General features: G+C 42.3%; 1 protein-coding gene across 1 annotated transcript; it reads left to right on the top strand.

The window, feature by feature from the left end:
* Nucleotides 1-8,951: 8,951 nt before the first annotated feature.
* Nucleotides 8,952-14,684, top strand: KCNK15 (potassium two pore domain channel subfamily K member 15). The gene is made up of 2 exons (XM_070940003.1): nt 8,952-9,267; nt 13,694-14,684. Exons 1-2 carry the CDS (start codon nt 8,952-8,954, stop codon nt 14,608-14,610), a joined length of 1,233 nt encoding a protein of 410 aa, XP_070796104.1. The 3' UTR covers nt 14,611-14,684.
* Nucleotides 14,685-22,359: the final 7,675 nt, after the last annotated feature.

Genomic DNA, 22,359 nt, shown 5'->3' with positions numbered 1-22,359 from the left:
GGCATGATGGTATTGAATGCTGGTTTTGAATGTATATTTCATCCTTCATTGTTTTAGCAGTGGATCTGGCCTATTTTTCAAGGTTATTTTCATTACTCTCTAAACCCATGTGACTTCTCTGCTTTGTGAGATACTTGCCAGTGTGGTTTCAGATGTAATTCAGGGTGTGGGTTAGCATTTGTGAAGCTCTATATGACAGAGAGCTTAGTTATTTGAGGGACTGCCTATCTCTCATGTGTTCGGCCAAGTGAAATCTGACAGATTGGCAACACTCTCAGATCCATTCAATCTAATCATCACCTTTAGACAGGAATTTGTCTTTTTTTTTTTTTGAGGTAAGGTAAAGGTAAGGGTTCCCCTCGCACATATGTGCTAGTCGTTCCCGACTCTAGGGGGCAGTGCTCATCTCCATTTCAAAGCTGAAGAACCAGCGCTATCCGAAGACGTTTCCGTGGTCATGCAGCTAGCATGACTAAATGCCAAAGGCTCACGGAACGCTGTTACCTTCCCACCAAAGGTGGTCCCCGTTTTTCGACTTGCATTTTTTTACATGCTTTCGAACTGCCAGGTTGGCAGAAGCTGGGACAAGTAAGAAGAGCTCACCCTGTTACGTGGCACTAGGGATTTGAATTTTTTGAGGTATCTGTCCTCTAAAATGAGATCCCCTATTCATGATTTCCACCCTGATGGCATTCTAAAAGGTCTTAGAGACATGGCTGCTTTCACTGGCCCTGAAGTGGGGTGAATTGAATCCCTTGGCAAATGTGTCTACCATATATTACATATGTCTAGGTATTGGTATCCAGATTTGCTTTCTTTCTAGCTTTCTTTATCTTATCCTATTTTACCCTGTTTTACCTTTATTGTAAACCATCCAGAGTTAGTTTGAAGTTTGGCAGTGTTGAAGTCAAATCAAATCAAATCATAATTTATCCCAGTACTTTCATTTCCAGAGTTGACCTTTCCTTTCCTTTGATGACTGACTAGGATTTCTTACCCAGGAAATATCAGAACCATTATAAAATGGTATCTTTAGCTTCTAGATTTCTGTAAACAATCCAGGATACCGTGATCAACAGTTGGTGGGAGGACCAGAAAAATAAGGATGATTTCATTCCCAGCGTCAAGTCTTATGATTGGTTGCCCATGAGGACAGTACAATTTCAATCCCATGCTGAGGTCTGAATCTTGACTGCCATAGATCTAAATAACTGAGTTCTTCTAGTTACAGGATTTCTTCCTCTGTAGTTTATGCCCCATGACTTTCTCCACAAGCTCCTTCATTAGACAAAGTTGGACATAGGATGACAGTCATCAATCATCAAATATAAGTAGATCCAAGGCAGGCCTCTTGTGGAAGGGCAGTCCAAGGCCTCTTTCAAGCCTGCTAAACCCCTCTTTTCTCTCCTTGACCTTTTTAACTAGCCAAGAGTGGTAGGAATCAAGTCTGCAAGTGGCAGGGCTAGGACTGAGGAGAACCTCAAGTGTCAAAGTCTAAAACCCTGGCAAAGCTGTATGACACTATCTCTACCATCTCAACAGAACCTATCCACCCGTGGTGAAATCCAATTTTTTTTACTACCAGTTCTGTGGTTTAGTGAGCGTGGTGTGGCTTGGTGGGCATGGCTTGATGGGCGTGGCGGGGAAGGATACTGCAAAATCCCTCCTTACTTCAGGGGAAGGATATTGCAAAATCTCCATTCCCACCCCACTCTGGGGCCAGCCAGAGGTGGTATTTGCCGGTTCTCCGAACTGCTCAAAATTTCCACTACCGGTTCTCCAGAACCTGTCAGAACCTGCTGGATTTCACCCCTGCTATCTATCCACCATTCAATTAAGTGTAAGCCATTTTATAAATTTAAATAAAATGAGGAAAACTGGAAGTTAATGTGGCATTATCTGTATAGGACAAATTATTTGAATCTGTGTATACTGTACATTCTGTGTCACAAAGGACAAAAAGCAAGCTGTTAATTGGCCACTTTTCCTTTCAGTAGCAGACTAAAGAAGTCAAGGTCTGAATGGCAGAAGTGCCCTTTTAGTTTTAAATATCCTGGTTTTTTAGGGTTTAACTGCAAAACCCTGAGTGACTACTAGATGGCAGGTAACAAAGAGATTCAGATAACCAACTCTCTGTTACCATCTAGTGGTTGTACACTCAACTTGAGTTTTGCAACTAGGATATGATAGCTTTATGTTTTTTAACACCAAACTACAATGACAATGCAGGCATTTGCATACCAAATCATGGGTGAAATCCAGCAGGTTCTGACAGGTTCTGGAGAACCGGTAGCGGAAATTTTGAGTAGTTCAGAGAACCGGCAAATACCACCTCTGGCTGGCCCCAGAGTGGGGTGGCAATTGAAATTTTGCAATATTCTTCCCCCAGGAGTAGGGAGGGAATGGGGATTTTGTAGTATCCTTCCCCTGCCATGCCCACCAAGCCACACCACACCCACCAAGCCACACCCACAGAACCGGTAGTAAAAAAATCTGAATTTCACCACTGCACCAAATGACAATGCAGGCATTTTTTGGCACCTCCTGTTCTGCTGCAGTGGTTCCCAGTAGGCTTCTAAAACCAATTCTAGGTGATGATTACTATCTATAAAGCCTTACATGGCATAGGACCAAGCTATTTGTGGGAGCATTCATTCCCCATTGGTTCTACCAGCTCTTCCAGATCTAACAGGGACAGCATGCTCTGGATCTCTTCAAACAATGCCATCTTGTTGGACCCTGGAATATTGCCTTCTTTTTGACTACACCTGCACTATGGAGTGGCATTCTCCACCCACAGAGATCCATATGGCCCCAACCCTATTACTTTTTGTAAGACACTGAAGACCTGGCTGGTCCCTTAGGTTTTTAGGCTAGGGCCAGGCAGTTAAGCAAGTACTTTGTTTTGGGTATTGTTTAATTGGGGTCTCGTGAATTTCTACTTTTGTGATAATTGATAGTTGCTGGTAAAACTTCCATTATCAAAGATTAATTCCTGAATGAGTGTTCAAACCTGGCACAAGGAGTTGCTGACCAAGCATGACACCTGGCTGAGAGAAGGGAATGGGATTTAATTTTTCTCAGTTCCATCTGCTGAGTTAGCCTGTGATACAAGTTAGGGCTGAAAGATAGGAGTGTGATATGAATCTTCTCTGCAAGAATTCCATTTTACTAATCAGAAGTTCCATTTCAGTCTTCCAAATTTTTAAACATTTACAATTATATTTGAGTGGCTAAAAAGATACAGCTGGTGTACTGTCCTTCCATTGCATAATGTTTTCTCTTCTTGACCTATTCTGCATTATCTTTGATGACAGAATAGACAACACACCCCTTATCCTGGAGGACTTCAGTATCCACCCTAACACTGCCTACTTAGGAGCAGAAGATTTCAGAGGATTTCATGCCTGCCATGATGATCACAGACCTATTCCTGACTGGTATACCTGTAGTAGGGCACAAACTGGATTTGGCATTTAATTTCAGTTCAATTTGGATTCAATGGGACCCAGTAATCTGAAAATAGAAAATGTCTTTGTAGTTCTGTTGTCATGGGCAGATCCATTCTCCGGTCACTTTCAGAAAGCAATCTGCTATGAACCTCTTCTGAAGTGCCTGATAGAGGCTTTCTGAATGCACTGCAGATGTTCTCAGTCTGCTGACACTGTTGTTGAAATCCTGGTCAGTTTACAGAACATGGGAATGGCCTAGGCCAGGGCTGTCAAACTCCCGGGCTATGGGCCGGATGCGTTATGCGATGGCCATGCCCACGCCTGGTTTAGCAAAGGGGAAATAAGTCCTGATACATCATGTGACACCGCCATGATGACATGAGTTTGACACCCCTGGCCTAGGCAATTGATACAATTTCTCCTGAGTATCCCTCTAAACCAGGGGTCTGCAATCTTAAGCACTCAAAGAGGCATTTGGACCTGTTTCCCACAGAAAAGAAAACACCACGAGCCACAAAACCTGGGTGGGCATGGCCAACTCGATGTCACTCACTTCCACCAGTCACATGACCCCCCCTAGCCACGCCTACCCAGCTGGTCATTAGGGCAGAAAACCAGTTGTTAAAAAACACCAGGAACCACAAAAACCTTTTGACATTTCTCTCCCTCCCCTCCTTCCCCCTCTCCCTCCCTCTCTCTCTGTATCTCTTTATGTCTCTCCCCCCCACCCCCGTATCTCTCTCTCTCTCTGCTCTGGCCACTTCTCCATCCCCTTCTGTCACCCTTACCTTCTCAGGCCAGGCGAGGAGTGACTGGTAGGGGAGGACAAGGGGCGAGGCCAGCCAGTGGTGGAATCACAGGGAGCCATAACAGAGGGCCCAAAGAGCCACATGTGGCTCCAGAGCCATAGGTTTCTGATCCCTGCTCTAAACAATGTAACTGCTTTACTTAATAGGTGAAAACAATGAAGTACAAAGGTGATAGAATAGAATGCAAATAAGAGAAACAGATGAATCAGATTGCAGACAGAATGGGCTCCTTTTTAAGGTTCCCCTGAAACCTTATTGATTTATGGTTATGGATGTTAAGAAAAGACTTTGCCTAAATTTTAGTAAGGCTGATGATCCTTGTATTGCACTGAATTTTGAGAATTTTTCTTATGGTCAGATTACAATATATAAAGAAAATTGTGGGTTAATTTAAAAAGTTGATGGAGCCATCAATTCCACAGAAGTGACTTTGGATGGTGTGCAAAGGTTTAAAATCATCACAAAAGTAGAAACTCACGAGACCCCCAATTGAACAATAACCCCAACGAAGCACTTGTTTAACTGCCTAGCCTAAAAACCTAAGGGACCAGTCAGGTCTTCAGTTTCTTACAAAAAGTAATAGGGTTGGGGCCATCTGGATCTCTGGGGGTGGAGTATGCCTCTCCATAGTGCAGGTGTAGCCAAAAAGAAGGTAATATTCCAGGGTCCAACAAGATGGCATTGTTTGAAGAGATCCAGAGCATGCTCTCCCTGTTAGACCTGGTAGAACCAATGGGGAATGAATGCTCCCACAAATAGCTTCCTATGCAATGTAAGGCTTTATAGATAGTAATCAGCACCTTGAATTGGTTTTAGAAGCCTACTGGGACCACTGCAGCAGAACAGGAGGTGCCAAAAAAATGCCTGCATTGTCATTATGGACCAACTACAGCTTCCAAACACTCTTCAACAACAAGCCCATATAGAGCATATTTCCATAACCCAGGTGGAGGGTGATTAAGACATGAATCACCATAAAAAAGGCCTCCTACTCCAGGACAGGGTGCAATGATGCAAAAGATGCATCTGTTCAGAGGCCCTTATCCATGGCTGTCACCTGCTCTTTGAAACCAAAAGAAACCCCCCCATTGCACACCTGCTCTGACTAAGATATACTGATGACAAAGAAGTAAGCAGAATAGATAACTTTAGACTTTGGGAGATTGCCAGCCACCCAGCAACAGCCTTCTCTTCATTAGCAACTGCAAAGAGTGACAGATTCTAACTAATTGTAAATCAGGAGTTGGCAATCTTTTAGTGTCTAAGGGCCATAAATTTTGAGATACATTAGGGGGACTGCGGGCAGGACACATTGACCCTAAGATTTAATAAGCTGTTGCTTCCAGCTCCTGAAACTCTCATATTACAAATAGGTACTAATAAAATTGCTATCATTTTTTTCAAAGCTTGTTTTAAATTTCATTTATTTTAACAGTGTCTTACTGAAAAAAGCAATTGTGGCTTACCATCTAAAAAAAGCTAAGCCAAAAAGTAAAAAAAAATCAAAGATACCACACTATGGCTTAATATGATGTGTGAATCCAGCAAAAAGTGTCTTTGATATAATACTTGCAGGGGGAAACTTTATACAACATACTGGCTTTCCAGGAGACCAAATTCTTCACAATTGGGTACCTACATCTGCTGAAGCCTTCATGCAGTGATCACTATGCATAAGCATTTTCTATGCAGATGCCAAGTGAGTACACAGAGGTAAAGTTGGGAGTATCTGCATGACTTAGGGTCCTGTTGTATGAGGCTTCATCCCTTTGACTTATGCAGCACTCTTCCTGATTCTATTATACAAAGGTGTGTTAATACAACACAGATGTTCTAAATTCAACATAAAATTCCTAAATGATGTAGAATTAAATCAAATTTTATTCTGAATGTATAATGGGGTGTGGACTTTGGGACATGAGGTGAAGAGAAGGTCCTTTGTTGCTGTTGTTAGTTGCGAAGTCGTGTCCGATCCATCAAGACCCCATGGACAACGTTCCTCCAGGCCTTCTTGTCCTCTATCATCCTCTGGAGTTCATTTAAGCTCACGCCTACTGCTTCAGTGACTCCATCCAGCCACCTTGTTCTCTGTCATCCCCTTCTTCTTTTGCCCTCAATCTTTCCCAGCATTATGCTCTTCTCCAGTGAGTCCTTCCTTCTCATTAGATGGCCAAAGTATTTGAGTTTCATCTTCAGGATCTGGCCTTCTAAAGAGCAGTCAGGGTTGATCTCCTCTAGGACTGACCGGTTTGATCGCCTTGCAGCCCAAGGGACTCGCAGGAGTCTTCTCCAGCACCATAGTTCAAAGGCCTCAATTCTTGCTAGAATTGTATTTGCTAAAAACTGGAAAGGAGAGAAAATACCTACTGATGAAGAAATTATTAGGAAAATGATAGATTGTGCAGAAATGAGTAAATTGACATTTGAAATAAGAGAACAAGAAGATAATCAATATTATTTGATATAGGGTTTGTTTTATCAATGGATAGACAATAAAACATGGAGATGAAATATGAAATATGAAGTGGAATTTAAGATAAAACGTGTAAAATTCTCTTTTAGGGAAAGGAAGCTTGTATCATGTATTAATATTTTGAAGATTTTTTGAGCACAAAGGATGTTAACCGATCGATACGCTGTCTATGACTGTTTGGAATGATGATGTTTTATGCTGTTTTTGTTTGAAAATAAAAAATATTATGAAAAAAAAAGAGACCTCAATTCTTTGGCGCTCAGCCTTTCTTATGGGCCAACTTTCACAGCTATACATTGCAACTGGGAAAACCATAGCCTTGACTATACACACTTTTGTTAGCAGAGTGATAAGTGGCAGCATATTCCCCACCTGGATAGTGGGTGGCGCAAGAGGCTCAGAAGAGACCCTCCCTAATTTTTTGGAATGTAAAAGTGATGGGAGAGAATTGTACTTTCAGAATCACAAGATTCTGATAATATAGCCTTACAATAGAGTGGAATTAGCTCATCTGGTCATGCTTCTTGTTTGGTCCACCTGGTAAGGCTGACAGAATATGATTTTGTTTTTCATATATGAAGTTATTTTCAGCAAGCTTGCCATCTGCTTGGTCTAATTATTATTTTAAAAAATTACAAAACAGGAACTAAAAGAAGCAAGCATGTGACTTATCCACCCTGTTGTGCTGGAGGGCTCTTCAAATCTCCTAGCAGTGGGTGGGAACAGTATAATGCCTATCAAAAGGATTACTGAGAGCTAAATTTATACTGACACCATTTTGGCTTTGATCTCAATGAATCAAATCCACAGTTTTACCACACTTCACCTTAAACCATTTTTCCTACCTTCGTTTCAAGTACCTAATTTTTGATAGATTGCCTGTTCATTAGTTTGATACGTTAATGGAATTGCTGACATTAAATTTACCACACGTTGGCAACACCTATAGAAGACAACTTTGGTTGCAAACAGAATAAAATCAAGAGTAACCTATTTAGTCGATAATGGGAATGTTTTCTTTTCAGTGCCTCAGTTAAGCTTTTACTACCTGGTGGCTTTTTCTGGCCAAAGCAAAGCAGCATTAAGCCAAAGGCTGCATAAGAGCCTTGATGGTACAGTGGTCTAAGCACCCTGTTATTAACACAGCTGCCTGCAATTACTGCTGGTTCGAATCTCTCCAAGGCTCAAGGTTGACTCAGCCTTCCATCCTTTCTAAGGTAGGTGAAATGAGGACCCAGTTTGTGGGGGCAATAAGCTGACTTTGTATAAATATACAAAAGTATGAAGGCTATTGCTTAGCGCATTGTAAGCCGCCCTGAGTCTCCGGAGAAGGGCGGCATATAAATCAAATTAAAAAAAAAAAAAAATGAAATCGGAGGTGCTTCAGAACCTTAGTTTTCCAGCTTCTGAAAACCTCCCAAAAGTTATTGCCAGTGGAGAGAGGGGAGATAGACTATAACCGCAATAAAAGATGCCAAACGCCAAATAAAAGCCACTTTAATTTTTGTCCTGCTAGAGGGGCTCACTGCTCAAAATGTCGAGAGAGCCAGGACAAAAACTGGGCCTAATGACGTCATCCGAAGACCAAATAAGCTGTGCAGTTGGCTATGGGTGAGGGGGGGGAGGAATTGCATACAGTACTTGGAAAGAAATCCTACTGCGCGCCAGTGAGTGCCTTGCTTGAGGAACCGATGGGATTTCGCTTCCAGTACTGCTAAGGTTCCGGACCGCAGTTAGGGGCTAAAACCTAAAGGCGATTCACGGTCCCGGTTTCAAGGCGCTCAGGTTCCAGCTAGGACAGCGCGAGTTCACAAAGCGAAGCTCCTTCGGCTCGCCGGGGTGCGGCCTCCGGTGGCGCAAGAGCTCCCGGCCCCGCCCGCCTCCTCTTCCCACACCCGCAGCTGGAAAGGGGAGGCGTGGTGGCTCCTGCCTGCGACTGGAGCCGCTCGTTTGTGGCTGCAACCGCGCCGGAGATCGCCGCAGGTACGAGCAGCTGAACCAGGGCGGGAGGCAGAATCGACCTCTCGGCTGTCACTCGGGGAACTGCTCGATCCGAGGCAGGACAGGCGAGCCCGGCTGCTGGCGGAAGCTGCTGCCCCCGGGAGCTCAGCTCTCCACCCCCCGGGCTCCCTCGCCGCGCAAAGCCCCGGGGGTCGCCGAGGGGATGGCGGGCTGCTCGTAAGGAGGCTGCGCGGGGGCCATGCGGCGCCCCGGCTGATGCTGCCTACTTGGGGCGGCCGCCTGCTCGCCATGAAGCGGCAGAACCTCCGCACGGTCTCCCTGATCGTCTGCGTTTTCTCCTATCTGCTGGTGGGCGCCGCCGTCTTCGATGCGCTCGAATCCGAGGCCGAGATCGGCCACAAGCGCCTCCTGGAGCAGAAGCGCAGCGACCTCCGAAAGAAGTACCGCTTCTCGGCGGAAGACTACCGGGAGTTGGAGCGGCTGGTCTTGCGGGCCGAACCTCATCGAGCCGGCCGTCAGTGGAGGTTCGCCGGCTCCTTTTACTTTGCCATTACGGTGATCACCACCATCGGTGAGTGCGCGACTCTCGGCACCAAGCGTCCGCTTTTCCCTTCGGCCACGAGGCGGCGGGGCGGCCCTCCCCTCCCCCGCCCCATCCCCATCCCCATCATCTCCTCCTCGCTCTCCTTCCAAGAAGCCACCTGTGGGTGCGCTCGGCTCTCCTCCGCCTCGCCGGCTGTACTAGGAGGTGTGGCGCGGGGCATCCTGAGGCATCCATCCATTCTAGCCTAAACGCGAGCTCTGTGCGCCAGATCTTAAAAGGCTAGCAGTTTAGGGGCGTTGGCGTTGGCATGTAGTAAGGATTGGTGGACAGAGTTTACCTGCGTTCAGGTGAGCCTTTAACTCTTCGGTGGACTCAGAGCTCACGAAGTCACAAGAAGCAGAGCAGAACAGAACGGAATGGAACAGAACAGAACACAATAGAATAGAATTTTGTATTGGTCAAGTGTGATTGGACATACAAGGAATTTGTCTTTGGTGCATATGCTCTCAGTGTACATAAAAAGACAAGATACGTTCATCAAGAATCATAAGGTACAACACTTAATGATAGTCATAGAGTACAAATAAGCAATCAAATCATATTAGGAAACAGTCAATTTAAATCGTAAGGATACCAGCAACAAAGGTTCAGACAGATGACCTTAGTCAGTGTGATCTTAGTTCCTGCAGCTGCTCGTACACCAGCCTTCCCCAGCTTGGTGGTCTCAAGATGCTTTGGGGGCTACAAGCTGAGGAATTGGCAGGCAGATTGGACCACCAGAAATCATGGTTGCAGCCATCAGTCAGTGTGAGCTTTCCTTGGCTCCCCCAACAAGCCCACATTTCAAGCTTAATTTTAGCTGTTTTCTGAACAATAGAATGTACGAGCTAATTTATGAAAAGCATTTCTGAATATGTATAGTGTACTTTGCTTGCTCACAATCCACTTTCCACCGGGAACTGGGGTCACTTGCAAAAGAGAAAAGGACAGTACAGGTAGTCCTTGACTTATAACAGTTCGCTTAGTGACCATTCAAAGTTACAACAGCCCTGAAAAAGTGAATTACGACCGTTTTTCACACTTACGACCGTTGCAGCATCCCCAAGGACACGTGACAAAGATGCTTGGCTACTGACTCATATTTATGACGGTGGCAGTGTCCCTGGGTCATACGATCCCTTTTTGCAACATTCTGACCACCAAAGTCAATAGGGAAACCAGATTCAGCCGTATTACTAATTTAACAACGGCAGTGTTGTCACTTAACAAATGTGGCAAGAAAAGTTGTAAAATAGGGCACAATTCACTGAGCAACATAAATTTTGGGCTCAGTTGTGGTCAGAAATGGAGAACTTCCTGTACTTCCAAATCAGGCTTGAGATGTGAATACTGCTCACTGGAGAAGTCCAGCATCAATGCCAGTTTAGTGTACTCACAATTTTCAAGAAAATTAGGATGTATAAGCTCTTTATCTCATGAGCTTTCAGTGTGAATTATTGCTATCTCACTTCAGATCTCTTCTTCCAATGCTACTCTTATATTCTTTTGCAATCTTATATGCTATAATGTAACTGGCCACTCATCCCCAATTGATCTGGGAAAGTGAAGAGAAGGACCAGGGGAGACACGATAGCAGTGTTCCAATATTTGAGGGGCTGCCACAGAGAGGAGTGGGTCAAGCTGTTTTCCAAGGCGCCTGAAGGCCAGACAAGGAATAATGGAAAAATTAGTATTGCACCATAACAAGATTTCTTCTCTTCGCACAATAACATAAATAATAGCAAGTATGATTTCCATCTATGGTGATATATTCATGTATCTTTAACTGTCTCTTCTTTGGAGAAGAACTGTTGACATCACTGTTTATGTACAGGATAAGGGGACAAGAATGAATGGGAAAGAATCCATGCAAAGTTGTTCTTGCCAAACCTTGCAGAAAGCGAGTTGCCATGTCTGGTTTGCATATGACTCTATCCTTAGAGTACCTTCTCTTCCACTGTACTTTTGTGCAACTTACGTTTCTCAACATCCAGTTTTTGATCCCCGCTTTCTTTTTTCTTGTCGTGCAAATATTGTCTTTACTTCTCAGGAAACCAGGACTTGGGTTTCAATTTGGTTAAAGATTGAAGTAAATACTGTGTTTCCCCGAAAATAAGACCAGGTCTTATATTAATTTTTGCTCCAAAAGACACATTAGGGCTTATTTTCTGGTTAGGTCTTATTTGGGGGGGGAATGATACTAAATGCACTCATCAGGCTGACAATCTTAACTAGGGCTTATTTTGGGGGTAGGGCTTATATTACAAGCATCCTGAAAAATCATGCTAGGACTTATTTTCCAGTTGGGTCTTATTTTCGGGGAAACAGGGTAGTAGAAAACATGGGCATTTTTCCGAGTGGAGGGATATAAGACATGGAGCCCCAAGTGAGGCTCACCAATGGAAATGTTGATTTTTAATATTTTCTCGGATAATGTAGAGATCAGAATGGGAAGTAGATGATGCTCATTGATGGTGGGGGGCAAGGGATTACCGAGAGCTCTCCAAGCATGATTCCGAATTGAATGGATAAGCAGTAAAATGTAGATGTAGGTTATGATAAAATATTTATTTTATATATGCATGATTTTGACCAGCTGGGAAAAGTGCTATAATGAGCATACTGTACTCAAAGAAAACATTGACCTGACGTTTGGCAACTGTTTAGCAAAAAGATAATGGTGTAGCACATTTCATTAGGAAAAGAATTGAAAAGAAAAAAAAAACCCATAATTTTATAATGCCTATAAACAAATCTAGAGAGGAATGACATTTGAAATATTTATTTGTCTACCCATTCCAGCCGAGAAAGAAAGAAAGAGAGAGAGAGAGAGAGAGAGAGAGAGAGAGAGAGAGAGAGAGGGAGAGAGAAAGAAAGAAAGAAGAAAGAAAGAAAGAAAGAAAGAAGAAAGAAAGAAAGAAAGAAAGAAAGAAAGAAAGAAAGAAAGAAAGAAAGAAAGAAAGAGAAAAAAATTGGGAAAGGTTTAGAAAAATAACAAACAAAATAATAAATAGATACTGTTAATGCATAAAGAAAATCAGCCCCTGTAGGTTTGAAGTGGAAATTCGTAGTTCAGCTTTGCCAATAAGTCTACAAAAGCAGCTACCAAACAAATATTTACTAGCTTTCTGTCAATACAATTTCATGCCTGGAACTAACTCATATTCCACTCAATAAACCGGGCATGTATGAACAAGCTGGAGTTGTTGCTTGTAGGCCTCTGTTTCTAAAATTACTGGAGTAGGGGCCTTTTAGTGAACTGGCTACTCAAAAAGGGTATTGGATAGAGAAGACCAGAAAGCTTTTCCAATGGTTCTCAAACTTGGCATTGAATATAACAAATTTCCCTTTCCCCCTCTTGAGTAACTCCACTCGCTAACAGTTCTTGGGGTTTTTAACAGTGATCAAGTTTGGAAAAATGGAAACAAAGTTGTATCATGCTAGGAATCGCCATCATGCACATCTTCAACATCTTCAGCAGCAAGTGTTTTTAATTCTTGGAAAGGATTATCAGTAATCTCTAGTGCAGGGGTGCCAAACTCGCGTCACCATGGCGTCGTCACGTGACGTAGCGGGACTTGTTTCCCCTTCGCTAAACGGGGGGGGAGCACATGATGCATCTGGCCCGCGGGCCGCAAGTTTGACACTCCTGCTCTAGTGTGAATGCGAAAGCTTTGTTCTACTACATATTATGGGTTAATAATAAGTTTTCTTTATATATCGGCTCAACATAGGTTGGGCCAATAAATTATTACTTGTGTTTTCTAAGGTGTCATATCATTTCATGTTTTCATTTCTTCTCATCATCCTTAAATATCTGGTCCTTCAATACATGTAAGGTTTTATTATCTTTTCTTTGTGTATCATATTGTACAAGGTTGTTTTGTATCTTAGGGCAGGGGTCTGCAACCTTAAACACTTAAAGAGCCATTTGGACCCATTTCCCACAGAAAAGAAAACACCAGGAGCCACAAAACCCTTCCCGTGCCTAACTATTTCTTGAACGGCCACAAAACTAGCATATGTAGTTGAATTAAACATTCTGTTTTCTTCAGAATTTTTTCTTTTCTTGGATTTATCCATGGTTGGCCTACTGGGGGTTGAAAAGCTCAATAAATCGTGTGCCGGCGGGTTTCGCACATTGGTGGCTGTGACACATTTTGAGTGATAGGGAGCCACAGCAGAGGGGTGAAAGAGCCACATGCGGCTCCAGAGCCGCAGGTTGCTGACCCCTGTCCTAGGGGAATATCTAGTTTTTGAGACCGACATCACCTGTTGCCCACACACACAGGGAAAGACAGTTACCTGAATTTTCCATTAATAAACTAGTTCTTGAAATAGGATGGACTGTGATTTTGTTTCTTTCTTAATTTTTAATACAAGTTTCTCTTTTTGTTTCCTTGTTTTGCTGCAGGCTATGGGCATGCGGCTCCTGGAACGGATGCTGGCAAAGTGTTTTGCATGTTCTATGCGATCCTTGGTATCCCACTCACCCTGGTTATGTTCCAGAGCCTTGGGGAGCGTATGAACATTCTTGTTCGGATGGTGCTAAAAAAAATAAAGCAGTGCCTGGGAATGAGGCAGACAACAGTCTCCATGAAAAACATGGTTGTGGTTGGTTTTCTCTCGTGCATGGGGACATTAGGCATTGGGGCAGCTGCCTTTTCCTATTTTGAAGGCTGGACTTTCTTCCATGCCTTTTACTACTGCTTCATAACGTTGACCACCATTGGATTCGGAGACTTTGTCGCCTTGCAGAAACATGAAGCTTTGCAGAAGAAGCCTCCCTATGTAGCCTTCAGCTTTATGTACATCCTAGTGGGCTTGACAGTGATTGGGGCCTTTCTTAACTTAGTGGTCTTTAGATTTTTGATCATGAACTCAGAAGACGAGCGTCGGGATGAAGAAGAGAAGGCATCTTTAAGGAGAGCCAGAAATTACATCAACTTGAAACCCAGGGAAGATAGCAGGAGTACAAACGAGATCTTGCTCCCTGTAGAAGACAGGACCAGTCAGATGAACCTCATCCCATTGATCCATGATGATGCTGAGCGGCAGAGAGGCAAAGCCTTGGTTTCTACCACGAAAGTCCCTTCCTTTTGTACATGCCTATGTTACAGGCCACGGCTGAGCAGAAGCCCAGATCCTCCCCATCCCGAACCTTTCAACTGTCATACGAATCTGGTTTATTACAATTCCATTTCTTACAAAATCATGGAAGTTTCCCTCAGTGGTAAGGATCCCACTGGCCTCTCTTCCCCTGGCAGTACTTTGTCATCTGATAGTCCCAGTTGCCGAGGGCACTCCAGAGTCCGAAGAAAGTCTATTTGAAAGCATGCATGCTCTTTGGAACTTTTGTTTTGTTTTTGTTTTCATTTTTACTCGGGCCTGTGTCCTGCTACCGAACGTGTGTTTTGATGATAAATTGTGAATTGAATTGTCAGATAGTTGTGGAGTGCCCTCTTTTCTTTCTTCTCCCCCTTTTCTTTGCAGGCACATTCTGAAACGTCTACCTGTGTATATGGCATTCTTGCTGAGCCCATGCAATGCTGCCTAAGCAATGCTCTTTGAAAATTAATGCTGAATAATAGTTCTCCCGTCAACATATGTCACAACGTTTATATTGGAACCCGAGTGTTCAGTGGGTTTACTCAAACCCCACAGTGCCTCTGAGTTGCCGTAACATCTGTGGAGATAATCTAATTATTCCTTTGGGGGTAAATATACAGATAATACCCAGTTTTTTCAAGACAGCCTGTAGGCTCAGCTTGTCTTGTTTTTTGCTGAAGAAGTCGACAGATTCTACACCCTAAAAGAAAGACACAGTGAACAGATGTCAGGCTTGTGGGCTCTGCTGAGTATTCTGCAATAGGGCAAAGAATGGACACAAAGTTTGGGAGCACCTTCAAGTCCAACCAACCTTAATAAGGCATCAGATTTGGAGCATCATAAAGTTGGTTAGTATTGGAGGTACTACCAGACTTAGTATCTGTTTTATTGTCATGGACAAATATGGTTCTTTACTCCCCTATCCACCTTTTGCTCTTCACTTGGAAAGAAAGGGTTCTTTCTAGAAGTTTATTATAGGAATCAAACATGAGCAGGGTTCATTGTCCTTCCCTATAAAAACTCCGCTCCTATTTATCCAAATCATCTTAATTTTTGCAGTTCACATTCAGGCTGGGAGGTATTGCTATTGTTCAAGAATTGGGAACCAAGAATCTGTATGGCTCTAGTTCAAACCACTCAACTCTAGTAGCTAAACCAGATTTACCTTGGGACTACAGGCAGATTTCGTTTAGCGACTGCCTCATTTAGTGACCGTTCACAGCAACAATGATGGAAAAAGTAACATTACAAACAATCCATTTGCCATCTTTGCTTTGGTAAGGCAAAGGAAAGCTGAACTAAGGTCATAAGCACAGTCACAGTTTCATTTAGGAACCATTTCATTTAACAACAGAGTTTTGGTTGTAGTTTTGGTCACTAAACAAGGACTATCCATACTTGTGTGCCCCACTGGGGCTTCTTTATAATAGTTATTGTGGAGAAGGTCTGCTTTCTCACCACAACTGTCTTTGTCTACAGTACTGGTGCATATCTGTAAACATCAACGGTTCTTTGGAGGGATGTTGATAGGGAGATGCTTCCATTCAGATATTTTAGATCTGTGCTTTAATTGCTCTCCCATTTGGTGTTCTGGAATTGAAATGTTATTCAGGGATGAAGGTGGATGCGCTTATTTTAAGGCCAATCAGCATAGCCTATCTCATCTGAAAATGGGGAGGACTAATGGTGCCTCAATTAAATTTATTTATGTGCATGTATTTACAAGTGTTTTAGGCCACTGAAAAAAGCTATATAGCTGTCCACCAGACGTGAATGATAATCTATCATAGTCCCATCACTCAGGCTACACATCCATGTGCATCTCACTTCATTTTGGCTATACAAATAGCATATTTAGAAATTTATTTGCATACACAGTGGTAGGAAATAAAATTGTACAGTGATATCACTTTGGGGGCTGAAAACAGTATTCAGGAGAAGTGGGAACAAAGATACTATAAAAAGCCAATGTGGTTTTTTTAAACCATAAAGAAACACAGCAATTTATAGAGCCAACTTTCACATACAGACAGGATCCAATTAAAAGTATTGCTCTGTCTGGAAATCATTATGGAGCAATTGCCTGCCACAACTATTGCATGTCTTTAGCCCTTCTCTTGGTTATTTATATTCCAAGACTTCCAGTGTTGCTAGGATCTCTCAACTGCCTTTCTCTCAGCTGATAAAACTGGACAAGGTACATAAGATAACATTGTTCCTTGGGCCACTTAGTTTACATTTCACCTGCAATCCTTAGTGGCCTTTGGAAGAAAGCCAATCAATCTGTGCTAACCATCGGAAAACCTCTCCTGCTCCTCTGCAAACCCCAATCATAGTTACAAATTTTCTCCTCATTTCCCTTCCAGTTTAGAAGAACAAATGGGATCACGTATCTGAGGGGCAACAGATTGGGGAGCAGCCAATTGTGTTTCACAATTTCTGTTATTGCTACCTCCCTCCCAAGTCCCTTTTCTGAGGAGCTTTCAATCTTGTTTGATCAATATATGCAAATATTTGCTTGTAAAAAAAAACCTAATTCTTATCACTTGGCAAAGCTAGGCATAGAATTAGAATAGAATAGAATAGAATAGAATAGAATAGAATAGAATAGAATAGAATAGAATAGAATAGAATAGAATAGAATAGAATAGAATAGAATAAACAGTGTTCTAAACCCTGAGGAGAAATTTTAAGTTCAAGTAGTCCACATTTGCGGGCTTGAAAATTAATGAACATCATTAAAAAAGAAAAGAAGGAAAAGGGAACCTGATGCACCAAAGACCGAAACCAGCCTTGGAGTAGCAGTATCTTTCTTGGCTGCAGCCTCCTTCAGCAGCTCTACTGTCAATATATGCAATTACAAAATGAAAAAGGGATCAAGTTAGAAGAGAAACTGCATGTTTTTCATAGCCTGGTGCTCCAGCAGCTGCTGCCTGGACTTGGTTGGCAGATAACATGGAAAATAATGGCAATAGAAGGTTGCTGTTTTCCCTTTCCCACTGCTGCTGCAGTGGTGGGTTTCAAATTTTTTTACTGCCGGTTCTGTGGGTGTGGCTTGGTGGGCGTGGCAGGGGAAGGATAATGTAAAATGTCCATTCCCACCCCACTCCAGGGGAAGGTTACTGCAAAATCCTCAGTTCCTCAGCTAGAACTTGGGAGGAATAGATGGGTGTGAATTTTTACTACTGGTCAGAATTTTTACTACTGGTAAATTTCTGCTACTGGTTCTCCAGAACTGGTCAGAACCTGCTGAAACCCACCTCTGAGCTCCTGGTTATATGTGAAGTGAGACAGAGAGTAAGTATTGTCTTCTCCATGTCGCTTTTTGGCTTCACTTGGGATGGTTAGCAATGGCACGGTTAAAATCCTTTCAGAAAGGCCAAGGATGATATTTATATTATTGTTTAGGTTCTGCGGGGTCCTTGGTCCCCTCTAGGCTTGGTTGTTTTGGTTCTGTTTCTAGTTTAGAATAGAATAGAATAATAGAGTTGGAAGGGACCTTGGAGGTCTTCTAGTCCAACCCTCTGTTTAGGCAGGAAACTCTATACTGTGGTGTCAAACTCAAGGCCCGGGGGCTGGATCTGGCCCACATGGTTCTTAGATCTGTCCCATGGGGCCGCCCTAGAAACAGCGAAGGACCAGCCTGCGGTGCTTCTGCCAGCAAAAATGGGCTCCCAAACTCCGTTTTCACTGGCAGAGGGTTGAAGGAGGCCGTGGCAGCCAAAAAACACAGCTCAGGAGCCTGCTTTCACCGGCAGAGCCCTCAGGCCACCACCGGTGCCCCCGACAGGAGTGACGTCAAGCTGGCCTTGTGCACCATGGCCACACCCACCCTGGCCCCCTGAGATCAAACACAACCCTGATGCATCCCTCAATGAAATTGAGTTTGACAACCTGCTCTATACCAGCGGTCAACAAATGGTGGTCCATGGACCACTGGTGGTCTATGAGAAAATTTTTGTGGTCCCCAGAAAAATTATTTGCATTTTTTATATTGCACTAAAAACTATTTATCCTTTTTAAAAATTCATATTAGTGGTCCATGGGATTTAAAATTATGAATTTAGTGGTCCCTGAGGTCCGAAAGCTCTATACCAAAGCACTGCTCTATACCATTTCAGACAAATCTGAATTGTCCAATCTCTTCTTAAAAACTTCCAGTGTTGGAGCATTCAGAACTTCTGGAGCAAAATGGCTCCACTGATTAATTGTTCTGTCAGGAAATTTCTTCTTAGTTCTAAACATACAAAGTTAATAACGTACACAAAGCATTCTTGCTGTGAAAGGATTTATTTGGGGAGCCTCCATCTTAGAAAACCCTAAGCTACATTTTCTCATCGGGCAGCATCCACCTAACCTTTGGATCAGGGGTGAAATGTAAAATTTGTTACTACCAGTTCTGTGAGCGTGGCTTGGTGGGGGGGGGGGGGTTAATGTGACTAGGTGGGCGTGGCCAACTTTAAAAAAAAAACTTTTCAAAGCATTTTTTCTAATGCTTTGAAAAGCCTCTGCCAATCAGGCAACTCAGCTGGGATCGTCAGAGAGGCATTTTAAAAAATACCTCTCTGCCGATCAGGCAACTCAGCTGGGAGTTGCCAGAGACTTTTCAAAGCATTTTTTTAACTACCTCTTCGGCCAAGAGGTTGCAGAAAAAAATTCTTTGAAAAGCCTCTGATGATCCCAGCTGAGCCGCACAATCATCAGAGGCTTTTTTTTTTTTTTTTTTTTACTTTTTAAAGCATTTTTTCTTCGGAAGAGGTTGTAGAAAAAATGCTTTTAAAAGTTAAAAAAAAAAGCCTCTGATGATCGTGCGGCTCAGCTGGGCATGGTGGGGGGGGGAGGGATTTTTGCTACCGGTTCTCCGAACCACCTGCCACCATTGCTACTGGATCGGACGATTCGGTCCGAACCGGGAGCATTTCACCCCTGCTTTGGATTCAGGCCAATTCAGATATTCTCTGTGTCCTGCATTGATAGAACGTGTGCTGTGATTTTAAGTGACTTTTCCCAGTCTGCAGCATCTTTTCTAAAATTGGTAAGATCACCCCTTTGCAATGGAGGATTGGCCTATATTGTCTGAACCTGGGAATGTTAACTACAGTGCTGGGAGCAAAAATGACACTTTTTCTCCAGTTAGATAACTAAAATAGGCACACCGAAAAAGCAGTCTTAACACTGAGTTCCAGTCTTGAGTGTAATGACTAATTTGGCACAGTGGTTAATTACTTTTTAATTTAGTTTCTTGTACAGTGAATGCAGGAGCTTCCCCTCCTAAGGTGCCATAGGAATGCAATAGGGATTGCATTTGAATAAGTGAGCACAGCATTTTCAGGCTTCTACAAGAAGTGAGCAGGCTTCTAAATTGCTTCAAACTAATTTGAATAATTATTGCAAATTAGGCTTAAGATGGTGAGTGAACCTAGTTATTTGTGACTTATTCAACAGCCTATGTGTAACACTGGCTTAGTGTGACATATGAACCTTTGCTATTACATAAGAAGTTGCTTTTCTTAAACTAGGTCCATTTGCCCATCTAGTCCAGAATAATCTAGCTAGACCTTTTGGTGATAAGGGAAATGTCTGGATATTTTTTTTAAAATCCATAATTGTTTTTAGCTATAGTAGAGTCTTACATATATCCTTTTACATGCAAAGCAGGCATATTGCAGATGAGGAGATGTTCTTATTCCTTTCACAAGAAATATATTGCTATATTTATTGCTTGGCACTCTCCTATGGTTGCTGAACAATACAGGGCTGGGAAGTTAGCTTATTTATAATATGAAGTCTCTTAGAGTATAATAACTGTTGAAAGGCATGGATGATGAGCATAATTTTTTCTTTTTAAAAAGCCCAATTTTGTTGCATATTGTATGGGAATGGTATGTGTTTCTGTAAAAACACATCGTCTTGCTAATGAAAAAATTGAAAATATTATTATGCAGTAGTTGGAAGCAGAGTATCTATGCTTGCTTGTTGATGATTTAATCTCAGGATGCGGACCAGTCACCTGATTTGATTCTGGGCTTATTCTAGTATTTCAAAGGGAAAAAAAATCTCCTTTCCTTGAATCAGAGGTTGTCTGCTTCAACTTTGGTCCTGATTTGTGTCTCCCATCAACTAGCATGGGAGAAATCATAAATGGCTGCATCTTTTTCAACAGATGTATTTACTGTGAAGTATTAGTAAGTATATCCGAAGGAGTCAAGCTGCTCAATTTTTAAAAAACGGATGCCAGAGATTTAGATCAAGGCCCCTTTAAGTTTTTTTTTTCCAACGATGTTAATGTTATTTTTGGAACTGATTTAGCAACCAAATTTAGAAAGATATTTAGAGAGAAATTTAGAGAGGGAAGGAGAATTTATTAATTCCACTTATTGTTTAATGGGTAAAGACACAGTAGAAGCTTAAGGCAGGGAACTTGCAAATTACCAAACAAAAGAAGGAGGTTTTTGTTATTTTAACTTTTCTATGCTATAGTTACCAGGTGCTGGGCAACATTAAAATACTTCTTATGCAGTTAATCAAATAACCCACCAAAAGTAATAGAAAATTAAATATTAAAACCTATAAAACAATGGAGTTTAAATAATGTGGGTGCAGCAGCAGCATGAGACATCAAATGTCTAGGAAATGAAAAATGATTTCAACAACATTGAAAGTAAGTTTTATATTGATTTTAATGAATTTGTCTGGAAGACTGTTCAAACAATTGTTTTCATTTGGGTATGTTTTCTAAAAAGATATAAAGTGCTCAGGTCCATTTTGTTACTACATATGGATGGCCTAAACTTTTCCAGTGGTTCCTTATGTCCATCCAGAGGGACCATCTTCGTGAGAAAAGATATTCTTCCTTCTTCCTTCAAACATTTCTGTACTTGCTCTAAGTAAAGAACTATTTCAAATTTAAGTGTGACTTTATTCCACTCTACAGGTGTACATAAAATGGGGGAATGATCCTCTACTGAACCATTTCAGGTCAGCTATATGTCTATGGGGATTCTCAGTCATTCAGGTCATGGTTGTCTCAAAGATGCTTTTTCAAGAGGCAAGTGGACTTTCTGGTTTTTCTTTGAAGATGTTTTGCTTCTCATCCAAGAAGCTTCTTCAGCTCTCAGAAAAAGCACCTTTGGTTCAGGCCAGCTATGGTGCATAGAACTGAAATTCAGAGTGAGGGGGTGGTCAAGGTTGGTCTCTCTTGGACCACAGAGTACATCCCTCCAACTCAATCTTCCCAGCATGTTCCTCCCTTCCTCTCTCTTCACCAACTGCTGATCTCACCTTTTTCCCCCTGCTGCCCAAACCTGCTTGGACCAAAATATCCTCATTTTATTCTGTGCACAGACAAAACAGGTGCTTCTGTTCAGGCACAAGCTGTTCCTTACCCAGGTTTTTTTTTCTGCATATACCTATTTCTGGCTTTCTCTCTTTTCCCATCAGAGTGCTTTACAGAGGAAAAAAATGGAAATAATCAAGTTTTACTGATAATGTCTCCCCTTTTATCCCCCAGTCCTTTAAAACAGTGTTTATCAACCTTGGCAACCTTAAAATCTTAATCTTAAAATCACATCGTAAAAATGGCCATGGCTGAGAAATTCTCCTCTATAGCATCAAATCGTATAGAAAACCTATCTGCTTTAAGTTTTGTTTTTTTTTCATAGGAATCCTGCTTTATTTTTCCTGTCATAGGCCATGTAGCTGTTTTGACTAAATCTAGGGCAGATTTATGCCTGGCTAAAAGAAGAGGATGCAGTGGTTCAGTGGCTAAGACGCTGAGCTTGTTGATTGAAAGATTGGCAGTTCAGCGGTTCAAATCCCTAGTGCTGTGTAATGGGGTGAACTTCCGTTACATGTCCTAGCTTCTGCCAACATAGCAGTTCGAAAGCACGTAAAAAATGCAACTAGAAAAACAGGGACCACCTTTGGTGGGAAGGTAACAGCATTTCGTGCGCCTTTGGCGTTTAGTCATGC

This window comes from Pituophis catenifer, unplaced genomic scaffold (assembly GCF_029215685.1).
Source record: "Pituophis catenifer annectens isolate HBS135680 unplaced genomic scaffold, rPitCat1.0.hap2 SCAF_3, whole genome shotgun sequence".
Lineage (NCBI taxonomy): Eukaryota > Metazoa > Chordata > Lepidosauria > Squamata > Colubridae > Pituophis > Pituophis catenifer.
The sequence above is the reverse complement of the archived record's forward strand: the minus strand, read 5'-3'. Positions and strand labels throughout refer to the sequence as shown.

Coding starts and splice junctions, on each gene's coding strand:
- KCNK15 (XM_070940003.1), top strand. CDS start 8,952: ATGCTGCCTACTTGGGGCGGCCGCCTGCTCGCCATGAAGCGGCAGAAC. Junction 9,268..13,693: donor TACGGTGATCACCACCATCG/GTGAGTGCGCGA, acceptor GTTTTGCTGCAG/GCTATGGGCATGCGGCTCCT.